Genomic DNA, 18,711 nt, shown 5'->3' with positions numbered 1-18,711 from the left:
TGCCTTGAACTGAGATCACGTGGCTGGACTGTAGCAGAAAATCGATTATATCTATATAAAGGCTGCAAATTCTGGGGCTAATTTTTGGGTGGATGGGGAGAGGGAGGTGTCCAAACAAAACGAGAGAGGTGGAAAGGAAAGTTAATGTAAGATTAGGGGACCCTTGACTCTCAACCTCGGGGGAAGGCCCCATAAGCTCTCACCAACAGCTGGCAGAGCTACGCACGGAAGAGACAGACTAGGAGCTTCACCTTTACCAACCACTTTCCCCTTGGGTTCTGGGGGCCGATGAGTCTTAAGCAAGAGCCTCTGTGGCTATTGCATAGGCGTCGATCCAGGGCCAGGCTAGGGTCAGAGGCAGGCAGTAAGTAAAAATGGTCAAGGTCCAATCCAGGAGTCAGTTTGAGGAGAGGCAAGCAGAGCTGGGAAGGTGAGGCAAGGCTGGGCACACACACTCTACACAGCTGATGTAGGAGACCACCGGCGCTGAGCACAGGCTGTGGAGCCCTTACATCGTAAGGGCTGAATGATGTACATCAATGGATACTGCAGAGACTTTCCTGCTGCGGGCCTTTTAAAGGGATGAGTCCTGCGCGTGGGGCTTTTCCGCAAGCTGCGTTCCTAACAGTACCCCCCGCCCTAACGCCCCCTCCTCAAGGTCCTGGGCTTAGGCTTCTGAGGGAAGCGATGATGAAACTCCTTCACCAGTACTGGAGCCTGGAGGTTGGTTGCTGGCTCCCAGTTTTCCTCCGGAACGTACCCTTTCCAAGCAATGAGGTATTCCCATTTGTTGCATCGCCTGCAGGAGTCTAAGATTTCCCGTACTTCATAATGTGTACCTTCTTCTGTAGCTATTTTGCAGGTTTCGGGACCAGGCAGGAGGGCCAAGAGAGGACCAGGGGTTTCAGCAAGGAAATGTGGAATCGTTGTGCATTCTTAAAGTAGCCGGGAGCTTGAGCCGATAAGTCACTGATCCCATCCACTGTAAGACTGTCAATGGCCCAATGAATTTGGGTGCCAAATGGAGGGAGGGCACTTGGAGATGTAGGTTCTGTGTGCTCAACCACACTAAATCCTCAGCTTGGAGTTGTGGAGCCGGTCTATATGTTTAATCAGTGTATTTCTTCACCTAGGCTGCTGCCTTGGCGGTCAGGTGATTGGTTTGGTTTGTAGCCACAGATCCTGGATTTCTTGGGCTGTGAGACGGACGTCACCCTCCTTGCTGTGAATGAGGTTGTCTGCTCCCCGTAGGTCTAACTTGGTGAAGACCTTGGCTCCTTGCAGACAGTAAAACAGTTCTGAGATGAGAGGATGTGGGTGCTGTTTTGGTTTTTTTTGGTGATGGCATTGAGGCCTCTAATATAGGGCCTGACCGTCCCATCCTTCTTGCCTGCTCTCAGGGATCTCAAATTTCCGCCGCTCCAGCAGGGGAAGAAGAAGGCCAAATAAAACCCCTTGCCAGGTTTTCCTCGCTATATTGGTTCATGGCTTATCAGGAAGAAGGTCTATGCCACAATCGTAGGAGTGGTGCAGTGGAAGGGTTTCAGCCCGCTGTTTGTGAAAACGCATCAGTGGAATCAGCATATTGTGGTGGGAGTCCAGGCATAGTGACCGCCAGACTCAAGCGATCCAGTGGCTGAACAGGGGTGAAATAGGTAGTAGTGCAAGCAGGACCCCAAAGTGCCAATTTCAAGGATTGCCAGTTGATAATTGGCTAGTATTGTTGTAGACAGGGCAAACCCAAGATTACCAAATTTATAGCTCGAGAAATCACATGAAAAGAGAGAGTTTCCTTGTGAAGGAGATTGATCTGAAGGGTTGAGTGGTGCTGAAACCTCTGTGAGGTGGCCAGGGCGAGGGTCTCCGTATACAGAGGAGATGGTGAGGCTTGTTCCAGAATGGTGGTAGGAATCTGATATTGAGGAACCAGGGCTTGATGAATGAAGTTCTCTCCAGCTCCAGAATCCAGGAAGGCTTCTGTATTGAACTGACATTGTTCGTCGGAGATGGAGACAGGGACCAGCAGTTGGGGAAGAGAGAATGTCCGACCTAGAATTGGTTTTCCAATCAACAACCCTAGGCACGGAAGTTTTCTGATTTCTCAGGGCACTGTGATGCCAGATGTCCACGGCCAGCACAGTATAGACACAAGCCCAATTGCCTTCTGCGAAATGGCTTTTCTGTAGAAAGCTTGGCTTGATCCAATTGCATGGGCTCTTCTGGGCCCTTAGGTTCTGGAGATGAAACCGGGCTGGGAGGAGACTGGAAACGAGACTGGAAACGAGGGGACAATTAGAAATAGTTCTAATGTAAATACATACCTCTGTAATTAAGTTCTATCAACGTTAACGGTTGCCCTTTTCTTTCTCATGCTACCTATCTCTTCCCTCTCTTCTCCTGTCTCCCCTTCCCTTCTCCTCTTTCTGGCCTGCTCCAATCCCTTGTTCCCTGTTCATTGTAATTTCCTCCTATATTTGAGTTACCTGTAAACCGGCGTGATGTGCCATACGAATGTCGGTATATTAAAAGTTGTTAAATAAATAAATAAAACATCACCAGAGGCCAAGTAGCCTTATTCTCCTGCACCCTTTCTTGGAAGCAGCGATCCATCCGATCAGCCAATGAGATCAAGGCATCCAACGAATTAGGAATGTCTCTGCTTGCCAATTTTTCTTTGATTCAGCCCAAAAGATGTTCCAGAAGATGGCAGTGAGACTGTCCTCCCCCAGTGCAGTTCGCGTGCCAGTGTGCAGGATTCTCTGAGAAGCTTTGAGCCCCGCCAAAGCGGAAGTCCGACCTGGATCTTGGAACAGCAGCCAAAACAGTTGGAGGAATTCTGGGACGCTCTGGAGCAGCGGATCGTTATTTTCCCCATATGGGAGAGGCCTAGCAGTGACAGATTGTAGGTCACTTTGGACCGACTGGTGGGAAGCTCAAAGTGCATGCGGCACTGATTTAAAACCACGACGTTCTATGGGATCCCCATGATAGCAGGGTGGTGGTGGTGGCGGTGGCTGAGGAACCGGTCGCGGTGAAGACACAGGGTGGGCAGAAGGCGGGGCTGCTGGTGTCTGGGCATCCATACAGTGCGTGAGTCTTTCGAGCAGGTCGGTCACCTGCTTAAGAACCCCCCCCCCTGCTATTCTTGGATGCACCGGGCCAGGCCTGGAGTGAGGTCAGGTCGGCCGGGTGCAGGGCCTCAGCAGTCTGTAAGATCTGTGGACACTTGCAGCTGTGGTGAGATTGGCGCAACCTATGGGGAAGGCCCCGCAGGTTCTCACCGACAGCTGGCAGAGCGACGCAGGGTAGGGACGGACTAGGAGCCGATCCTATTCCTTCGCTTATGTCCTCCGGTGATGTGACCACACAGGTATTCACGCAGCTGAAGTCTGTGCAAAAACAGAAAACAGTATGACATACATCACTGAAGCTGGGATATAATAAGAGTTAGATATAATGATAGGGGGAACTGCTAATTCAAAGTCATCCATGCTAAGTCCTTTATTACTGGATACTCCTAGACTCCTCTCTTTGTTCTGTACCAGCCCACACAAAAGGGATTGCTGCCGAGGAGCACACAAGGGAAGAGTTCGGGGTGAGATCACTAGCTGGCTCCTCTCCCACAATAATAATAGACTTAGCTGCCAGGAGAATCCTCTGAAAAGTCCAAATGCATTTTCTGTTTGTTATTAAATAATTCCAGAGGCGGAAGAGCTCTTGCCAAACAGGCTACATGTGAACAGAGTAAGAATTCTGCGTGTGCGGTGCATCTGCCTGCGGGCTTAGGACACGCACAGTCCAGGCTCGGCTCTCTGGGACCTCAGATTTCATTGGCTACACCCAAAACCCCATTTCCTTCTGCTTGCAAAGGTCCTCGTTGTTGCCATGTCCACCTCGCTGCGTGTGTGTCTAGTAACCCCTCCAGAGGGCCTGCAGGTGTGCCGTCTCTGCAGCTGCATCACTGCCTCTACTTGCGTTCACATTAACACGGCCCTATCCATTTACAGAAAATCCCATGGAAGACGCTAGGACAAGAACTTGCAGCTTCGACTGGGGCTTGCTCTTTAGCATAAGCCTTGTTAGGCCTCCTGAAGAGACACAAATGCTGGCCAAGAAGCCCCACACTGTAGCCTCTTGGTGTAGGCTTCACGGAGTAAGGTCAGATTTTGTTTGGTTTTTTGTAAGTACCGGTACCACGGAAATGCACGAAGACAATGAAATGAGGAATGAATGCCACTCGCGCAAGTTGCAAGGTGACGAATAGAAAGATACTGGGGCCCTGGCTGGACCCTTGGAGTTCAGAGCCAGCTTTTGCCATTTCTTTAATTGCCTGGCGCTGGTAGAAAGAGACACGGATTCATCCGTCCATAGTACAAGGTGTGAAACTTCTTGTTTTGTTTTCCTCTTTGACCTATCGGTTTCCTCCTGCTGCTCTGAGCCTCCATTTGCAACTACCTGGGGATTTTCCCAACTTACATTAGTCCAGAAGCTGCAGCACAGGCCACAGGCCACGTGCCACATGCCACATGCCACGTGCCAAAACTACTTCTGGAACCCTGCAACCATGTGAACCTAAATCCGGCCCCTGCCGTTTCATTGTGATCATGAGGAGTTGTGAGTGCTGCCTCTGCAGCGCCCCAGCTGGGAGCTGAATCTGGACTTCAGGTCCGCAGTGCACAGCGCTGACCTCCCCATATAGCAGAATTCTTCATCAGAACTCCCAAGCTGTCCTCCCATCCCCTCGGGAAAAGTTCCTCTGGTTAATGCTTCCCATTCCGAGAGAGAGTGAGCCTGCACCCAGAATTATGGAGACCCCCACAACCTCTGACACCTTTGTAATTTATTTTAATTAACTCCAGTCTTCTCTCTTGCATTCTGAGATCTGTAGTTCTGCTTTTCCGAGGCTTCTAAGAAAACTAAAAAGTCATGGGATAGGAGGAGATGTCCTTTCGTGGATTACAAACTGGCTAAAGGACAGGAAACAGAAAGTAGGATTAAATGGTCAATTTTCTCAGTGGAAAAGGATAAACAGTGGAGTGCCTCAGGGATCTGTACTTGGACCGGTGCTTTTCAATATATATATAAATGATCTGGAAAGGAATACGACGAGTGAAGTTATCAAATTTGCAGATAACAAAATTATTCAGAATATTTAAATCACAAGCAGATTGTGCTAAATTGCAGGAAAACCTTATGAAACTGGAAGATTGGGTATCCATATGGCAGATGAAATTTAATGTGGACAAGTGCAAAGTGATGCATATAGGGAAAAATAACCCATGCAGAAGTTACACGATGTTAGGTTCTATCTTAGGAGCTACCACCCAGGAAAGAGATCTAGGTGTCATAGTGGATAACACATTGAAATCGTCGGCTCAGTGTGCTGCGGCAGTCAAAAAAGCAAACAGAATGTTGGGAATTATTAGAAAAGGAATGATGAATAAAACGGAAAATGTCATAATGCCTCTGTATCGCTCCATGGTGAGACCGCACCTTGAATACTGTGTACAATTCTGGTCGCCGCATCTCAAGAAAGATATAATTGCGATGGAGAAGGTACAGAGAAGGGCAACCAAAATGATAAAGGGGATGGAACGGCTCCCCTATGAGGAAAGGCTGAAGAGGTTAGGGCTGTTCATCTTGGAGAAGAGACGGCTGAGGGGGGATATGATAGAGGTCTTTAAGATCATGAGAGCTCTAGAACGGGTAGATGTGAATCGGTTATTTACACTTTTGGATATTAGAAAGAATAGGGGTCAGTCCATGAAGTTAGAAAGTAGCACATTTAAAATGAATCAGAGAAAATTCTTTATCACTCAATGCAAAATTAAGCTCTGGAATTTGTTGCCAGAGGATGTGGTTAGTGCAGTTAGTGTAGCTGGGTTTAAAAAAGGTTTGGATAAGTTCATGGAGAAGTCCAAAAGTCTGCTATTGATCAATAGGGAATAGTCACTTAGCCACTGCTTGTTACCAGCAGTAGTACCTTGGGGTCTTTTTAATGTTTGGGTACTTGTCAGGTACTTGTGATATGGACTGACCACTGTTGGAAACAGGATGCTGGGCTTGATGGACCCTTGGTCTGACCCAGTACGGCAACTTCTTATGTTCTTACATAAAAGGCAGGAGAAATGTGAGCATTATTAGAATAAAATAGAGAGAACTGCTCATGGTGCTGTCTCATCGCTGATTTTAAGAGCTTTGCTTGCCATCATGAATGTACGTCTTTTGGGTTAACCATCATTGTCAATTTTTTTTTTTAAATGTTCTGTTTGCTGCTATTTGGGAAAATGGATTGACACCAGTGTTCTGAAATAAGGTGTAATTCGTGTGACTATTTTAATGTGAACAGGATGGGTCCTCAGATTGTTTCAGCTTTCAGCTGTGGCTTTGTACTTCAAAGAAAAGCAGGAAAACTAGTCAGGGGATCCTTTCCTTAAACGGCAGAGGTACAGGCTGCCTGGTTGGGATTTTGTCAATATACTGCATCTGCAAAGGTACTCGGTGATGCAATGCTTTATTTACAGAAAAACACAACATTTAAATCCAGAAGAAAAAACAAGTCCATGGACCCAGTGAGACAGACAGGGCCGGTGCAAGGGTGTTAAGTGCCCTGGGCAAACCTTCAACCTTGTGGCCCCCATCTTTCTCTGATTAAACTCAATAATCACGAATACCCCACAGTTTCTCCCCCCAGAACAATCCTGTACCACACATAATTGCACAAAGAGAAGACAATTTATGCAGGTAAACACTGTGACCTACTGCCCCCCAACCTATGAGCTCCTACAAGTAGTTGCTTTGTTCACAACCAGGCCCTGTCAGGTGCATAGACAACAGGCTCTCCGGTGCGGGGTCAGCCAGAGAGTTTTGCATTTTCAAAACTATGCATGTTATTTTGAAGGGAAAAGTACCTGCAGAACAATGCAGGTCTAAAACGCTGCGGCTCTTTTATCCCTGGGCAATTTCCAAAGAGAAAATCTGCACCTGCTTGCAAAGCCTGCAGTAAAAATACCCGAGACTTTGCACCAAAATGTACATTTTTCTATATTAAACTTTACTCTGTGTACATGTACAAAATGCTGATGCATATCCCAGTGTTTGATGAATTGGTCATCTCTGATTTTGGGGGGTAGACTGCAAAAAAAAAAAAATATCAAGAAATGCATACCGCTTTGGCTGAAGGTTGGCTCTGATACGATTGGCTGGCCTGGATGACTGAGCTGAACTCCTCATCATACAAAAAAAAAAATCTACGTATTTGAGCACCTCTGTAACAGTGACACAAAGTCCCTCCATTACCAGACACCCTGTAAAATTTAGCAAACCTACCAAAACTGCACTCTTAACAGCAACAGCCCCTCTTATGAAAAAGCCATAGACAGCAAATATTACAGCCGGCCCTCGAAGAGATTTCGTATTCTTCCTATGAGAGAAAAGGAGTGGCCTAGTAGTTACAACAATGGGCTGAAACCCAGAGGAACCAAGATTCAAATTCCACCTCCCCCACTGGCTCCTCGTCGGGCAAGTCCATTTATTTCCCACTGCCTCAGGGATCCACTTAAATTTTAAGCTTTTTTTGGAAGTAACTTATTGTGCTTGCATTCTAAAAATGCTCTAAGACTAAACCACCTTAAGCATTATCTATAAAGGAGGGCTAAAAATGCAAATGCACTATCAGCAAGGAAAACAGAGCAAGCTGGACCACAGTGACTCTGGGTGCTGGTCGCACAAACAGAATTCAGAAAGTGACTACAAAATCTGCAGACAGTTACTCAGCGCCTCCCCTCCTGCTCCCTGTGCATTGTCTGGGAGGGGAGAGAGCAAAGCAGGAAGCAGAGGGCTGGTGGCTGCAGTCTGAGATTGGGGCAGGGGCACTCATAGTGAAGCCCCTGGTGCTCTAGGAGATTCGGAATGGAAGAACTGGTTCTGGGAGTAAAAGCAGGGCCCTCTCAGTCTCTCACTGAGCCAGCTGAGAAATCCAGTCTGCAACTTGCCATAATAATAGAGACAGCTCCCGGGAACGCCTTCCATCCTGCTTCCCTGCCCCTAGAAAAAGCCCAGTGCTGGCGTGGACTCAGCTACCAAGCAGACAGGTGATATTTAATGGTGATCAGTTCCCTGGTTCTGCTGGTATCTTTCTGACTAAACATAAAGCAGCCTTTCCTTACAGCTGCACGCAGACTGCCATGTTCCGCTGTAGAGATGGTGCTTGTTAGTATTTAAAAAAATATATATATATTCCCAAAATCCCCAAATCTTGAAAACGATAAAAGTAGTTTCTTCCGTAACCTCTGTCATGCACCAGAAATAATTTCTTGCCTTAATCCCCTTTCCCCTGTGTTGATCCAGAACCCCCCTTTCTTGGGGGTTTCCTGTGCGACTTTGAGACCAGTGGGATGGGCAGGATCCCAGACATCGTAGTAAATCGCTTTTTTTTTTTTTCCTTCTAAGTCCATGCATTCCATCCTGTAGGGAAATGCGGCTCTGTACAGATGTGGAGGTCGAACAGCTGTCGATGGATCATTAACTCTGAGACTTGTCACAATTTTTTCCAGGGAAAAGAAAAATATCTCTGCAAATTTTCTACCCAGAGCTTTGGAATTCCCTCAGCAGCAAGCTGAGCCAGAAAATGTTACAGCATGTTCAAATCTTACATCTGATAGAGAGGGCAGAGCCGTAAACTGCACTAACAACAACAATCTGAGCACTTTAATCTAAATCAGAAGCATGTGCCCCTTCTCTGCACAGCTAAGTTGTTTTCCCTCACGTTTTCTCCCTTCCGGCACCTCTCTTTCTCTCCGAGGCTCTCTTCTCTTCCTCTCCCCATGCATCTCGCACTCTCTCTCTCTGCCCACACCCAGTCCGATGCTGGTGCATTAAAGTCTGCTTTTCTACAGTGTGTCATGGTGAAACATGCGGACGATGCTAGCATTTCACAGGTGAGGTCTCCAACGTCACATCCTGTCCTGGCAATTTTCAAAAGCCATTTACCCACAGTGCAGATAAAACCGATGGACAATTCAGTGGCGGTTGCCATATTAATTTTCCACAGTCCACTTACTCGGTTTTAGATGTGTAAAGGCTTTGAGAATTAGGCCCCTGGTCAGGTAACTAGATGGCTCCAGTCCCGGTTCTGCCCAAGTCTTGTCCTTACAGAAAATGCTGGAAGTGCAAGTCACAATCTGTAGATGGCCTGCCATGGTTTTCTGCTGCCCCATCCTCCAGGGCTGGGGATGCTGCAGAGGGATTCATAGTCATCGCACAATGGCGACACCTAGTGGCTGCATTTAGGGCCCATCACTGCAGGGTTCTGGAAGTGGCCCTGCTGTGTGGCCCCCGACCGAGCAACCTTTGCACTAAAATGAGTTGGGGGGGGAGTAATTCCTGGGTTGTTGTGAATGGTGGCCCCTGGTGCCAGAGTTTAGCGCGAATGAGCTGAAGGTGCAGAGGAGCAGGAGGAAACTGAAACTAAACCCTGGACGGGCTGCCTAGGGGCAGTGACCGAACCTCAGCAGTCAGGTCTCCTTCCTGCATGAATTCTTAGTCCCCCGTCTTGTTAAGCAGGACAATGCCGCACTATAATTTATCTCCCTGTATCAGTGACCCGGAGCACACAGCGCAAATGGAAAACACAAAAAGAGAGAACCTGCGAGAACTTTAACAGGAGCACCAGTGCTGTGCAAGCCACAGGTTGGTGGACGATGGAAATGTTTTTTCAAATTTAAATACAGAAAATAAAGTCAATAATCTTTCTTAGGTTCCAGCAGACTCTGGGATGACTGCCTGGCTGCCGTGCATTGATTTCTCTGAAGCCTCCTGATGCACAGAATATCAGTTTGCCCGTCCCTCCAATCCCTATCCCTCCCTCCGAGATCTCCGGTGCTGATCCCAAGCTTTCTTGGATCCAGCTCCCGTCCTTGGGAGGCTGCCCCCGTACATCCACCGCCATCCAGAAACTGCAGCGATTCCATTCTTTTGCTCACCGCGGTGGTCAGACAGAGCGGCCTGCAGTTCTCTGCTTCCTCTTTATTTCCATTTTTTGTGAAGAGGAGCCATGTCCAGCCCTCTCCAGTCTTCCGGAATTACTCCAAACTCTAAAGAAGCAATGATGAGGCCCAGCCAGCGGAGCTGCCAGAACTCCCTCGGGTGGGACACCCTTGGATGTATCCCATCCGGCCCCCATCGCTTCATCTACCATTTGTTTAGCTTAGCTCCTCCTTTGTTTGCTTCCAATCCTATTTCTGTCCATTTTTCGTGGTCCTGCTCAGTGAACACCGAACAGAAATGGTTGTTAAGCATGTCAGCTTTTTCCTCATCATCTACATATTTCTCCCCTTCATTTCTATTACTAACATATCTACAAATAGTCCTAGCCCTGTCTAATCATATTTGCTATTTTGTCTTCCAGTCCATCTTTGCTCTCCTGGCTGCTTTCTCAGCTTCTCGTAGCTTTCCCAGATATCGTTGCCTTTAGCACTTTCTGTGATCTCTTGCAGTTTATGAATGCGAACCTTTCCCTAACTTTCTCAGCTTTTATCTTTATTTACTTTCTTAAAAAACGTTTGTTACCTTACAATGCCGCCTTTGTTTTGTCCACTCCTTTTCTGCTTTTATCTTTATTTACTTTTATTTTTATTTATTTACTTTTCAGCTTTTATCTTTATTTACTTTCTTAAAAAACGTTTGTTACCTTACAATGCCGCCTTTGTTTTGTCCACTCCTTTTCTGCTTTTATCTTTATTTACTTTTATTTTATTTATTTACTTTTCAGCTTTTATCTTTATTTACTTTCTTAAAAAACGTTTGTTACCTTACAATGCCGCCTTTGTTTTGTCCACTCCTTTTCTGCTTTTATCTTTATTTACTTTTATTTTTATTTATTTACTTTTCAGCTTTTATCTTTATTTACTTTCTTAAAAAACGTTTGTTACCTTACAATGCCTCCTTTGTTTTGTCCACTCCTTTTCTGCTTTTATCTTTATTTACTTTTATTTTTATTTATTTACTTTTCAGCTTTTATCTTTATTTACTTTCTTAAAAAACGTTTGTTACCTTACAATGCCTCCTTTGTTTTGTCCACTCCTTTTCTGCTTTTATCTTTATTTACTTTTATTTTTATTTATTTACTTTTCAGCTTTTATCTTTATTTACTTTTTTAAAAAACGTTTGTTACCTTACAATGCCGCCTTTGTTTTGTCCACTCCTTTTCTGCTTTTATCTTTATTTACTTTTATTTTTATTTATTTACTTTTCAGCTTTTATCTTTATTTACTTTTTTAAAAAACGTTTGTTACCTTACAATGCCGCCTTTGTTTTGTCCACTCCTTTTCTGCTTTTATCTTTATTTACTTTTATTTTTATTTATTTACTTTTCAGCTTTTATCTTTATTTACTTTCTTAAAAAACATTTGTTACCTTACAATGCCGCCTTTGTTTTGTCCACTCCTTTTCTGCTTCCCCTAGATTTTCCCATCCAGCTAACGACTCCTTCAGGTAATTCCCCCACTTTAACAAAGTTATTTTTTTTCCTGAAGTCCAGGACCCCTCGCCTTGGAATGAACCTTCACCTCCTTCACTCTAATACTGAACCCCACACCATCTGGGGGTCACTGGATCCCAGATGATCGTCCCCTACATCAGAAATACTCTCCCCATTTGAAAGTACCAGGTCCAGGATCTCCCCCCCCCCTCAAATGGGTAGTTTGCCTGCCTAGTCTGGGGGGGAGGGGGAGGTGGGGTAAGGTCATATAGGTGGAGGGGGCCCGATTCAGCACTGGCACCTGCAGTGTTTGGGGGACACTGCCCTCCCATGCCCAGCTCCCAATCCTTTAGAGAATCCCGCATCTTACTGCAGGCAGGATGGCCCAATCAACATTCAGCACATCCCCCTTTCATAGCAATTCTGTGAATCTCCTCCATTTCTTCTGCCTATGATGGAGGTCTCTCCCATTCCTTATTTCCAGATTAACCCACGGTGCCTCTTCCCTGATGCTTTAATGTTATTTTTTTATATGTATAGTGCCGCTGCCCTGTCCTTCCTGAATAATTTGTGTATCCCATTCATAGGTTTCTGTGCACCATGTCTCCATGACATGCCACTATATCCAAGCCATGGCTACCTCTAGATCCGGGACTTCTATTTCCTATACTATGAGTATTAGTGTACACTGGCTTTCCAGATAGTGCCCATTTTTTTCCCATTTCCAAATCTTTCAGTTGTAATGTAAACCGGTATGATGTTTGCAAACTAATGCCGGTATATAAAAATCGTAAATAAATAAATAAAGTGTTTAAAGATTCACTTACCTGAGTACTTTTGCTTTGTTCACTCAGCCCTGACAATTCTAGTTTAAAGGCCTCCTCAGTAGGTTTGTCAGTCTGTACTGGAAGATGCTGCACCCCCTTCTTCAATAAATGAACACCACCTCTGCTCATCCCATGGTCCAGAAAGCTGAAACACTCTCATCAAACACCATCTTCACAAACACCCATTCGCCTTCAGAACACAACCTTCCCTGCCTTAGCCTTTATCCATGATGGGGAGAGTGCAGAAGAATACCATCTGTGCACCTATCTGCTCTACTCTCTCTTGCAAAGCCATGAAGTCACTTTTGATACGATCGCTGTAATGCCTAGCAGTATTTGTGCCAAGGTGGATGAGCAGCATTGGATACTAATCAGTAGGTTTGAGGATTTTTGGCACTCTCTCCTTAGTGTCTCAGATTTTTGGCACCTGACAGCTGGTATGCTTACTGGGACATGTCTGGTTGGCAGATGGAGGCCTCCGTGCCTATCAGAATCAAGTCACCAACCACTATGACCATCCGCCTCCTAGCTAAGGTCCTTATGTATGCTTTGTTTAGACGTATATTTGAAACTTTCAGCTGATTTTTTTTTTTTTTTTGCTGCATTACAGAGCAATGAGCAACGTGTAATCCTGTATATGAGGGTAGTTTGATTCCTCTCTGACGCATTAACACCTCCAGAAATGTTTAAGATTTTTTTTACCATTGTATTTTTGCTCAAGGAAAAATAATTGATAAACAGAGCCCTAAATATTTTGGCATGCCATCTTGACAATCAGTGCTGATAGTTATTATTTGATTTGTACAGAGGGCCGGTGGTAAAAATGTTCATCAACCAAAGGGTTTAATGTGACATGTGGGAGGTGTGACAGTGGTCCAGAACCCCGGTTCAGATGTGTCTCAGGTCGGTGGGGTCCATGCAAAGGGGAAATAAGGCGGCGGTCCCAGTCCAGTATTCCGAGGGCAGGGATCCATATGACGCTGTCTGGCACCACTGCTGGCAGTCATAAGAACATAAGAAAATGCCATACTGGGTCAGACCAAGGGTCCATCAAGCCCAGCATCCTGTTTCCAACAGTGGCCAATCCAGGCCATAAGAACCTGAGCAGAAAGTCCACGAATCCCACAATGGCTAGCAACCTTGCGCCATTTTCATAGTCTTCTCTTTATTGTTTTGTGTGGAAGTACAACGCACGTGCAATTCCCGCTAGCTTCAGTACAGATCTCCTCGTTGTTCCATCTAACGGTGCGCAGCCGAAATGCAGGCAGTAGTTTAAAAAAAAAAATACCCCGCCCCGCAAAAAAACTAACTACAACTCCCAGCCGCCTCCCCAAGCCCCCTGCAGGCCAGCGCCTGCGCAGATGCTCGCTTCCCTCGAGCCCCGGCCCTTCCTCTCCATTGTCTGAGTAAGCTGGCGGCGGCCGGCGATTGGCCGGGCCGCCCGTCAGTCAGCGCGCGAGTGTGTGAAGGGGGCCCGCGAGCGCCCCGGGGCGCTGTTACATTGTTGTGCTCGCGCTCGGACTCGCCCTGTCCGGCGGCATCATGATGAAGTTTCGCTTCAGGCGGCAGGGCAACGACCCTCAGCGGGAGAAGGTGAAGCAGGAACTGTTCGCCTTCAATAAGGTGAGGCCCCCCCGTCCCTGCTACTGCATGTGAGCGCCTGGGGGCAGGGGAGGCGTTGGGCCAGATCCCCCCCCCCCCCCCCGTGGTTTTTGTTCTATCTTTCAGCAGCCCCCTCCCCGCCCTAGCTAACGGTTTCTGGTGCGTGAAGAGGCAGGGCTGGGTGCAAGCGGAGCGTTAGAAGCGCCCCCCCCCCCTTCTGACTAGTGCTGCTCCTCTTCATCCCTGCATCCTCCCGCACCGCGGAGAGCGCATTGTGCTGGGGTCGGAGCTGCCGAGTTGCATTCAGCCCCCTCCTCCTCTCTGTTGTGATCCTTGCAGCCCTCAGCTGTGCTCGCAGAAACGCCGTCCCCGATTCCTGAGCTTGGCTATGCTGGACAGGATTCAAGGGGACCCCCCCCTCCCCGGACGCTTCTTTTGAAGTCCCGGGGACGGCTCCACCCTCCCCTCCCTCTTGTTGGTAGTTTTGCCATTGTATGCGGTTATGTAAACTTCTGCATTGAAGAATAAGCTATGGCATTTTCCAACTTAATGTCGTCCCGTCCCCCCCCCCCCCCCCCACTTGGTATGTTGCAGTTAAAATCCTTCCCTTCTCCGCCTCTCCCCCGACTGTCTTCAGCTTTTTATTTTCCCTTAAGGGATGTATCAGCATTAAGTGCTTTTTGACTTGCGCAACTTAAGAGTTCTAGCAGCGTGCATCTAAGTACATGGGGGTGCTGCAGTGCTGATCGTCATTCGGTCCTCTGTGCGCACCTCTTACTCGCTCTCAGTGTAATAGTTTTCTTCCCTTCTCTTCCTCCAGGGCTCAGTCTTGTGACTGTTCTACCCTAAAACTTCAATTTCTTTTCTTTTTTTTTAAGATGATAGATGGGCTTGTTCTACGATGCGATTAATTTGCAGCCGATTGATGGATAGCAAGCTGACTGCTTGATGCATATTACTCATTTCTTCGTGACTTGTCATGCTTTCTAGGATGTGACTGTGGGTTGGGAACCTCTGCATACATTGAATTAAAAAGGGGCGGGGTTGACTAGGGAGAGGAAAAAGATTTTCTCCCCCCTCCCCCCAACACGAAAAAACAGTTCTAGACGTGTAAGATGGAACTTGTGTTGAGAGATGGCTTGTTCTCTAGAGGAAGATGGGGAGCATCATGTGAGGTCCTGACTTGGGGACGAGGTTTGGAGAGAGATGACTATTGAATATATGCCCAAATCCTTGGTTGGCTAGGCTACAAACAGTAGGGGTTTGTATGGGGAAAACTGTTTTGTTTCCCTTCTTGGATGTATGAAATACATTTTTATGTTCATAAACGATTTTTTACACACGACTGCAGTATTTTCAGAAATATCCTCCCTCCTTAAAGGTGACATGCAATGCCGATTTTAATTCATGGCTGGAGAGCTGCTGTAAGGAGGGTTTTGGAGGTTCTGGGGATGATGGTTGTGTTGGAGGAGCCAGGATGCTATAAGTTCAGCTCCTACCTTGGCAGGTGTTTAAGTTAGATGCGAGTGCTAGTAGATGGAAGCAGACTAAACTGGAATGTCTCCCCCAACAAACGGGCCGATACAGTAAAAGTTGCGGGAGAGCGGCTCTCCCGGCGTGCGCACAGGCCACTCTCCTGTGCGCACACGATTCAGTATTCAAATTAGGGCCGGCAGTAAAAAGAGGCGCTAGGGACGCTAGCGCATCCCTAGCGCCTCCTTTTGGACAGGAGTGGCGGCTGTCAGCGGGTTTGACAGCCTACGCTCAATTTTGCCGGTGTTGGTTCTCGAGCCTGCTGACAGCCACGGGTTCGGAAACCGGACACCGGCAAAACTGAGCGTCCGGTTTTTGAGCCACGGGCAGACTCCAAAACTTTTTTTTTTTTACTTTTTGTAACTTTCGGAACCTCCGACTTAATATCGCACTGCTTTTCTGTGCACTTTCCCGGTGCCCGGAGAAATTAGCGCCTACCTTTGGATAGGCGCTCACTTCTGAAAGCAAAATGTGCGGCTTGGATGCACATTTTGCTTTCTGAATTGCGCAGGAATACCTAATAAGGCCATCTACATGCATTTGCATGTTGCGGGCGCTATTAGGTTCGGGGGGGGGGGGGGTTTGGCAGCGCGTTTTCGACGCGCTATCATCCCTTACTGAATAAGGGGTAACGCTAGCGCGTCAAATGCACATCCAATCGCGGGTTAACAGTGCGCGCCGCCAGAGTGCACTGTATCGGCCTGAAAATGCGAACATCTCTCCCAAAGTTGCCTGCACAGAAGGAAGGGGACAAGCAGGAGAGGCAGAGGGAAGACTAGGGAAAGAGGTCTAACTGGAAAGCAAGGACTATGACGGACTACTTCTAAAGCACTCTACAGGCACATGGAAGAGACGGTCCCTGCTCTCTAGAGCTTACAGTGTAGTCAAGACAAACATTAGAGATGTGCAACTTCATTTTCATACAGAAAATGGTTAAAAGCAGCAGAGCTATGGCCGGGAAAGATTTTCTTCAGAAATAATTTGAATAAGGCCAGAGGGAGCATGATACCACCTCAGGAAGTCTATTCCCAGCATATGGCCCAGCAAAGTGGGAAAAGGAGTTGGGAGTGGAGGAGAAGGGTATATAGGAGTGACGGGTGTTCGGGGAGAGGAGGGTTATGTAGGGACCTCTGAGGGGAGAGGTAACGAGTAGGTGAAGCTCAAACTACATATCAGGTCAGACCAAGGTTATCAAGCCCAGCATCCTGGGTCACAGGTATCTGGCAGATGCCAGGTAGTAGATAACTTCTTGACATCCAGGGATAAGCTGGTTAATTGCTCAAATAACTTGTTTAAAGTCGGCTGTGCTAGATGCCCTGCCCACATCCCTGGCAAAATGTCACCGCTTGACTGTGTGGTGTTGAAATGCTCAGATTTATTATTTTGCATCTGCTGTTTGTTTAATGGTGTGCGCTGCCTGCTAGTCTTGGTACTATTCGTGAGGATGAGTGAACCCTTGCCTTTAACTGTTCCACCTCCACCCCACTCAGTTTTTATAAAATCATACATTTGTCTCCTCTCATCTCCTAAGCTGAAGAGCCCTAACTTATTCGCCTTCCTTTATAATGAGGGAGCGGTATCATCCCCTATTGTCATTCTTGTTGCCTTTTTTCTAGCTCCGCTACATCTGGTATGACCAGAACTGTATCTGGTTCTCAAGGTGCATATGGAGGCCTGTTAATACTCTTTATTCACCAGTCCTATAGGAATAATTCCTAAGATTGTTTGTTTGCTTTTTTTTTTTTTTTGACCGCCTCTGTTTATGTTGAGCTAAAGATTTGAATGCGTTGCTGGGTTGCTCCTGAGATTCTCTTCTTGGGTGATGACACCTAATAGTCCAGGCTTGCCTACCTGTAGTTGAAAAGATGCACACAATGAAGCGTCTCATCTGCCACATAGATGGCCAGGTCCTTGGTTCACACTTTAGGGAGAGTCTCTGGTCCTGTATCAGAGGTTAGTAGGTCAGGTAGATGAACGTGCCAGCTTGGTGCTGATGTGAGCAGGGGCCTGGTGCTGCCGGCTGGGTTTAGGTTAGTGTAGAAATGTTAATGTATGTTTGGAGGAGATAGTGAGGTGATAACCAGGGTGCCGGCAAACTTTATTTTTTTTTTTTAAGAAGCCAGGGTAACACACTTTTGTCCCAGTCTGTTCTGTTTTATTTTGCCTTCATTCTCTATCACGCTACTCACCTTTTGCTGACCCCAGACCAGCATCTGTTGGGTTCAGAATGGCACGATGCCCAAATTCTTCCGCTCTGGACGATCTGTGTGCAGGCACCATTTGTTTGGCATTGTGAATTGGTGCTGATCTAAAAACAGATGACTTCAAGGCCAGTCTTGTATGCCCAGTCGCCCCCTCTACCTGCTGCCTGATCTCTGTCCTTGCTCTCGGGTCAGTGTCCTGTGCTGCATTGTGAATTGATAGCACCGTCTTCCTTGCCGTGTCCCTGGGAGGCTGCTCGGTGCATTGCCAGCCTTCTGAAGGAAGATGGAAACGGGGATAAGCCGGTGGCAGAGCTCTGAAGGGGGGAGCCTGGCTTTGATTTCTGGGTCAGGCCTTCCTTTCCAGTGGTGGCGGGGGGTGGCCTGGCCTGGGGAGAATGGAGGAGTTCCCAGTCATTGTGCAAGGGTGACACCTAGTGGCTGGATTCCAGGCCCTTGTTTGCAGGGTTCTGTCAGGAGCCCTGGTGCTTGGGCCTCTAGTCTGTGTGACTGGGGTAAATGAGTTTGGTGGGGATAGAGAATGGATGGATGTTGCGTGAAGGCTGATAGGGATTGGGTGCCACCAGATCCCAGACTCCTGCTCCAAAGGAGGAGGAAACCTCTGAATATTTGATTTCCTGGCATCAGTTAGTATTGGATGGGATTGAAGTTTGGGTGAGCATATCTTTCATGACCCCATGCCTGCGACTCTGTAAATGATGCAGAATACTCTAGCATGGCCTGGGGGGTATTTGTATATGGATTAAACGTATCCATTTCTTGTGGGGGGGAGGCTTGTATGTGACTGCTTTTCCCTCTAGGCAGAGACATGTCAGAAGGCCACACCAAGGCCTGTCTCGTGTGTTGCAGGAGTCCTCTGTGGGTCTGTATTGGCATCTTATCACATGCAGCCACCACCGCAGGAGTTGGCCAGGGTTAATGGCGTCTGATTAACTTTTTTCCTGTGAGGACCTCAGCAAGAGCGGGTAGTCCATGCTCGGAGGCCTCCAAGCGGTGCTAGCTGGTGCTGTAGCATCTCAGTTGGGCTCTTTCAGAGAGAGCAATAAGT

The 18,711-nt window shown here is 47.2% G+C and overlaps 1 protein-coding gene across 4 annotated transcripts in view; it reads left to right on the top strand.

Annotated features, from left to right (window-relative positions):
* Positions 1-13,733: 13,733 nt before the first annotated feature.
* Positions 13,734-18,711, top strand: part of LLGL1 (LLGL scribble cell polarity complex component 1) — a 64,966-nt gene continuing 59,988 nt past the window's right edge. For 2 of the 4 annotated variants that reach the window (XM_029576190.1, XM_029576189.1), the window contains exon 1: positions 13,735-13,929. In XM_029576190.1, the coding sequence (XP_029432050.1) occupies positions 13,849-13,929 (81 nt within the window). In that variant the 5' untranslated portion in view covers positions 13,735-13,848. Of the gene's footprint in view, positions 13,930-18,711 lie in introns of all 4 variants that reach the window. The other 2 variants (XM_029576192.1, XM_029576188.1) reach the window with 2 other exon arrangements.

The sequence above is a fragment of the Rhinatrema bivittatum genome, chromosome 14 (genome assembly GCF_901001135.1).
Source record: "Rhinatrema bivittatum chromosome 14, aRhiBiv1.1, whole genome shotgun sequence".
In the NCBI taxonomy this organism is placed as follows: domain Eukaryota; kingdom Metazoa; phylum Chordata; class Amphibia; order Gymnophiona; family Rhinatrematidae; genus Rhinatrema; species Rhinatrema bivittatum.
The sequence above is the reverse complement of the archived record's forward strand: the minus strand, read 5'-3'. Positions and strand labels throughout refer to the sequence as shown.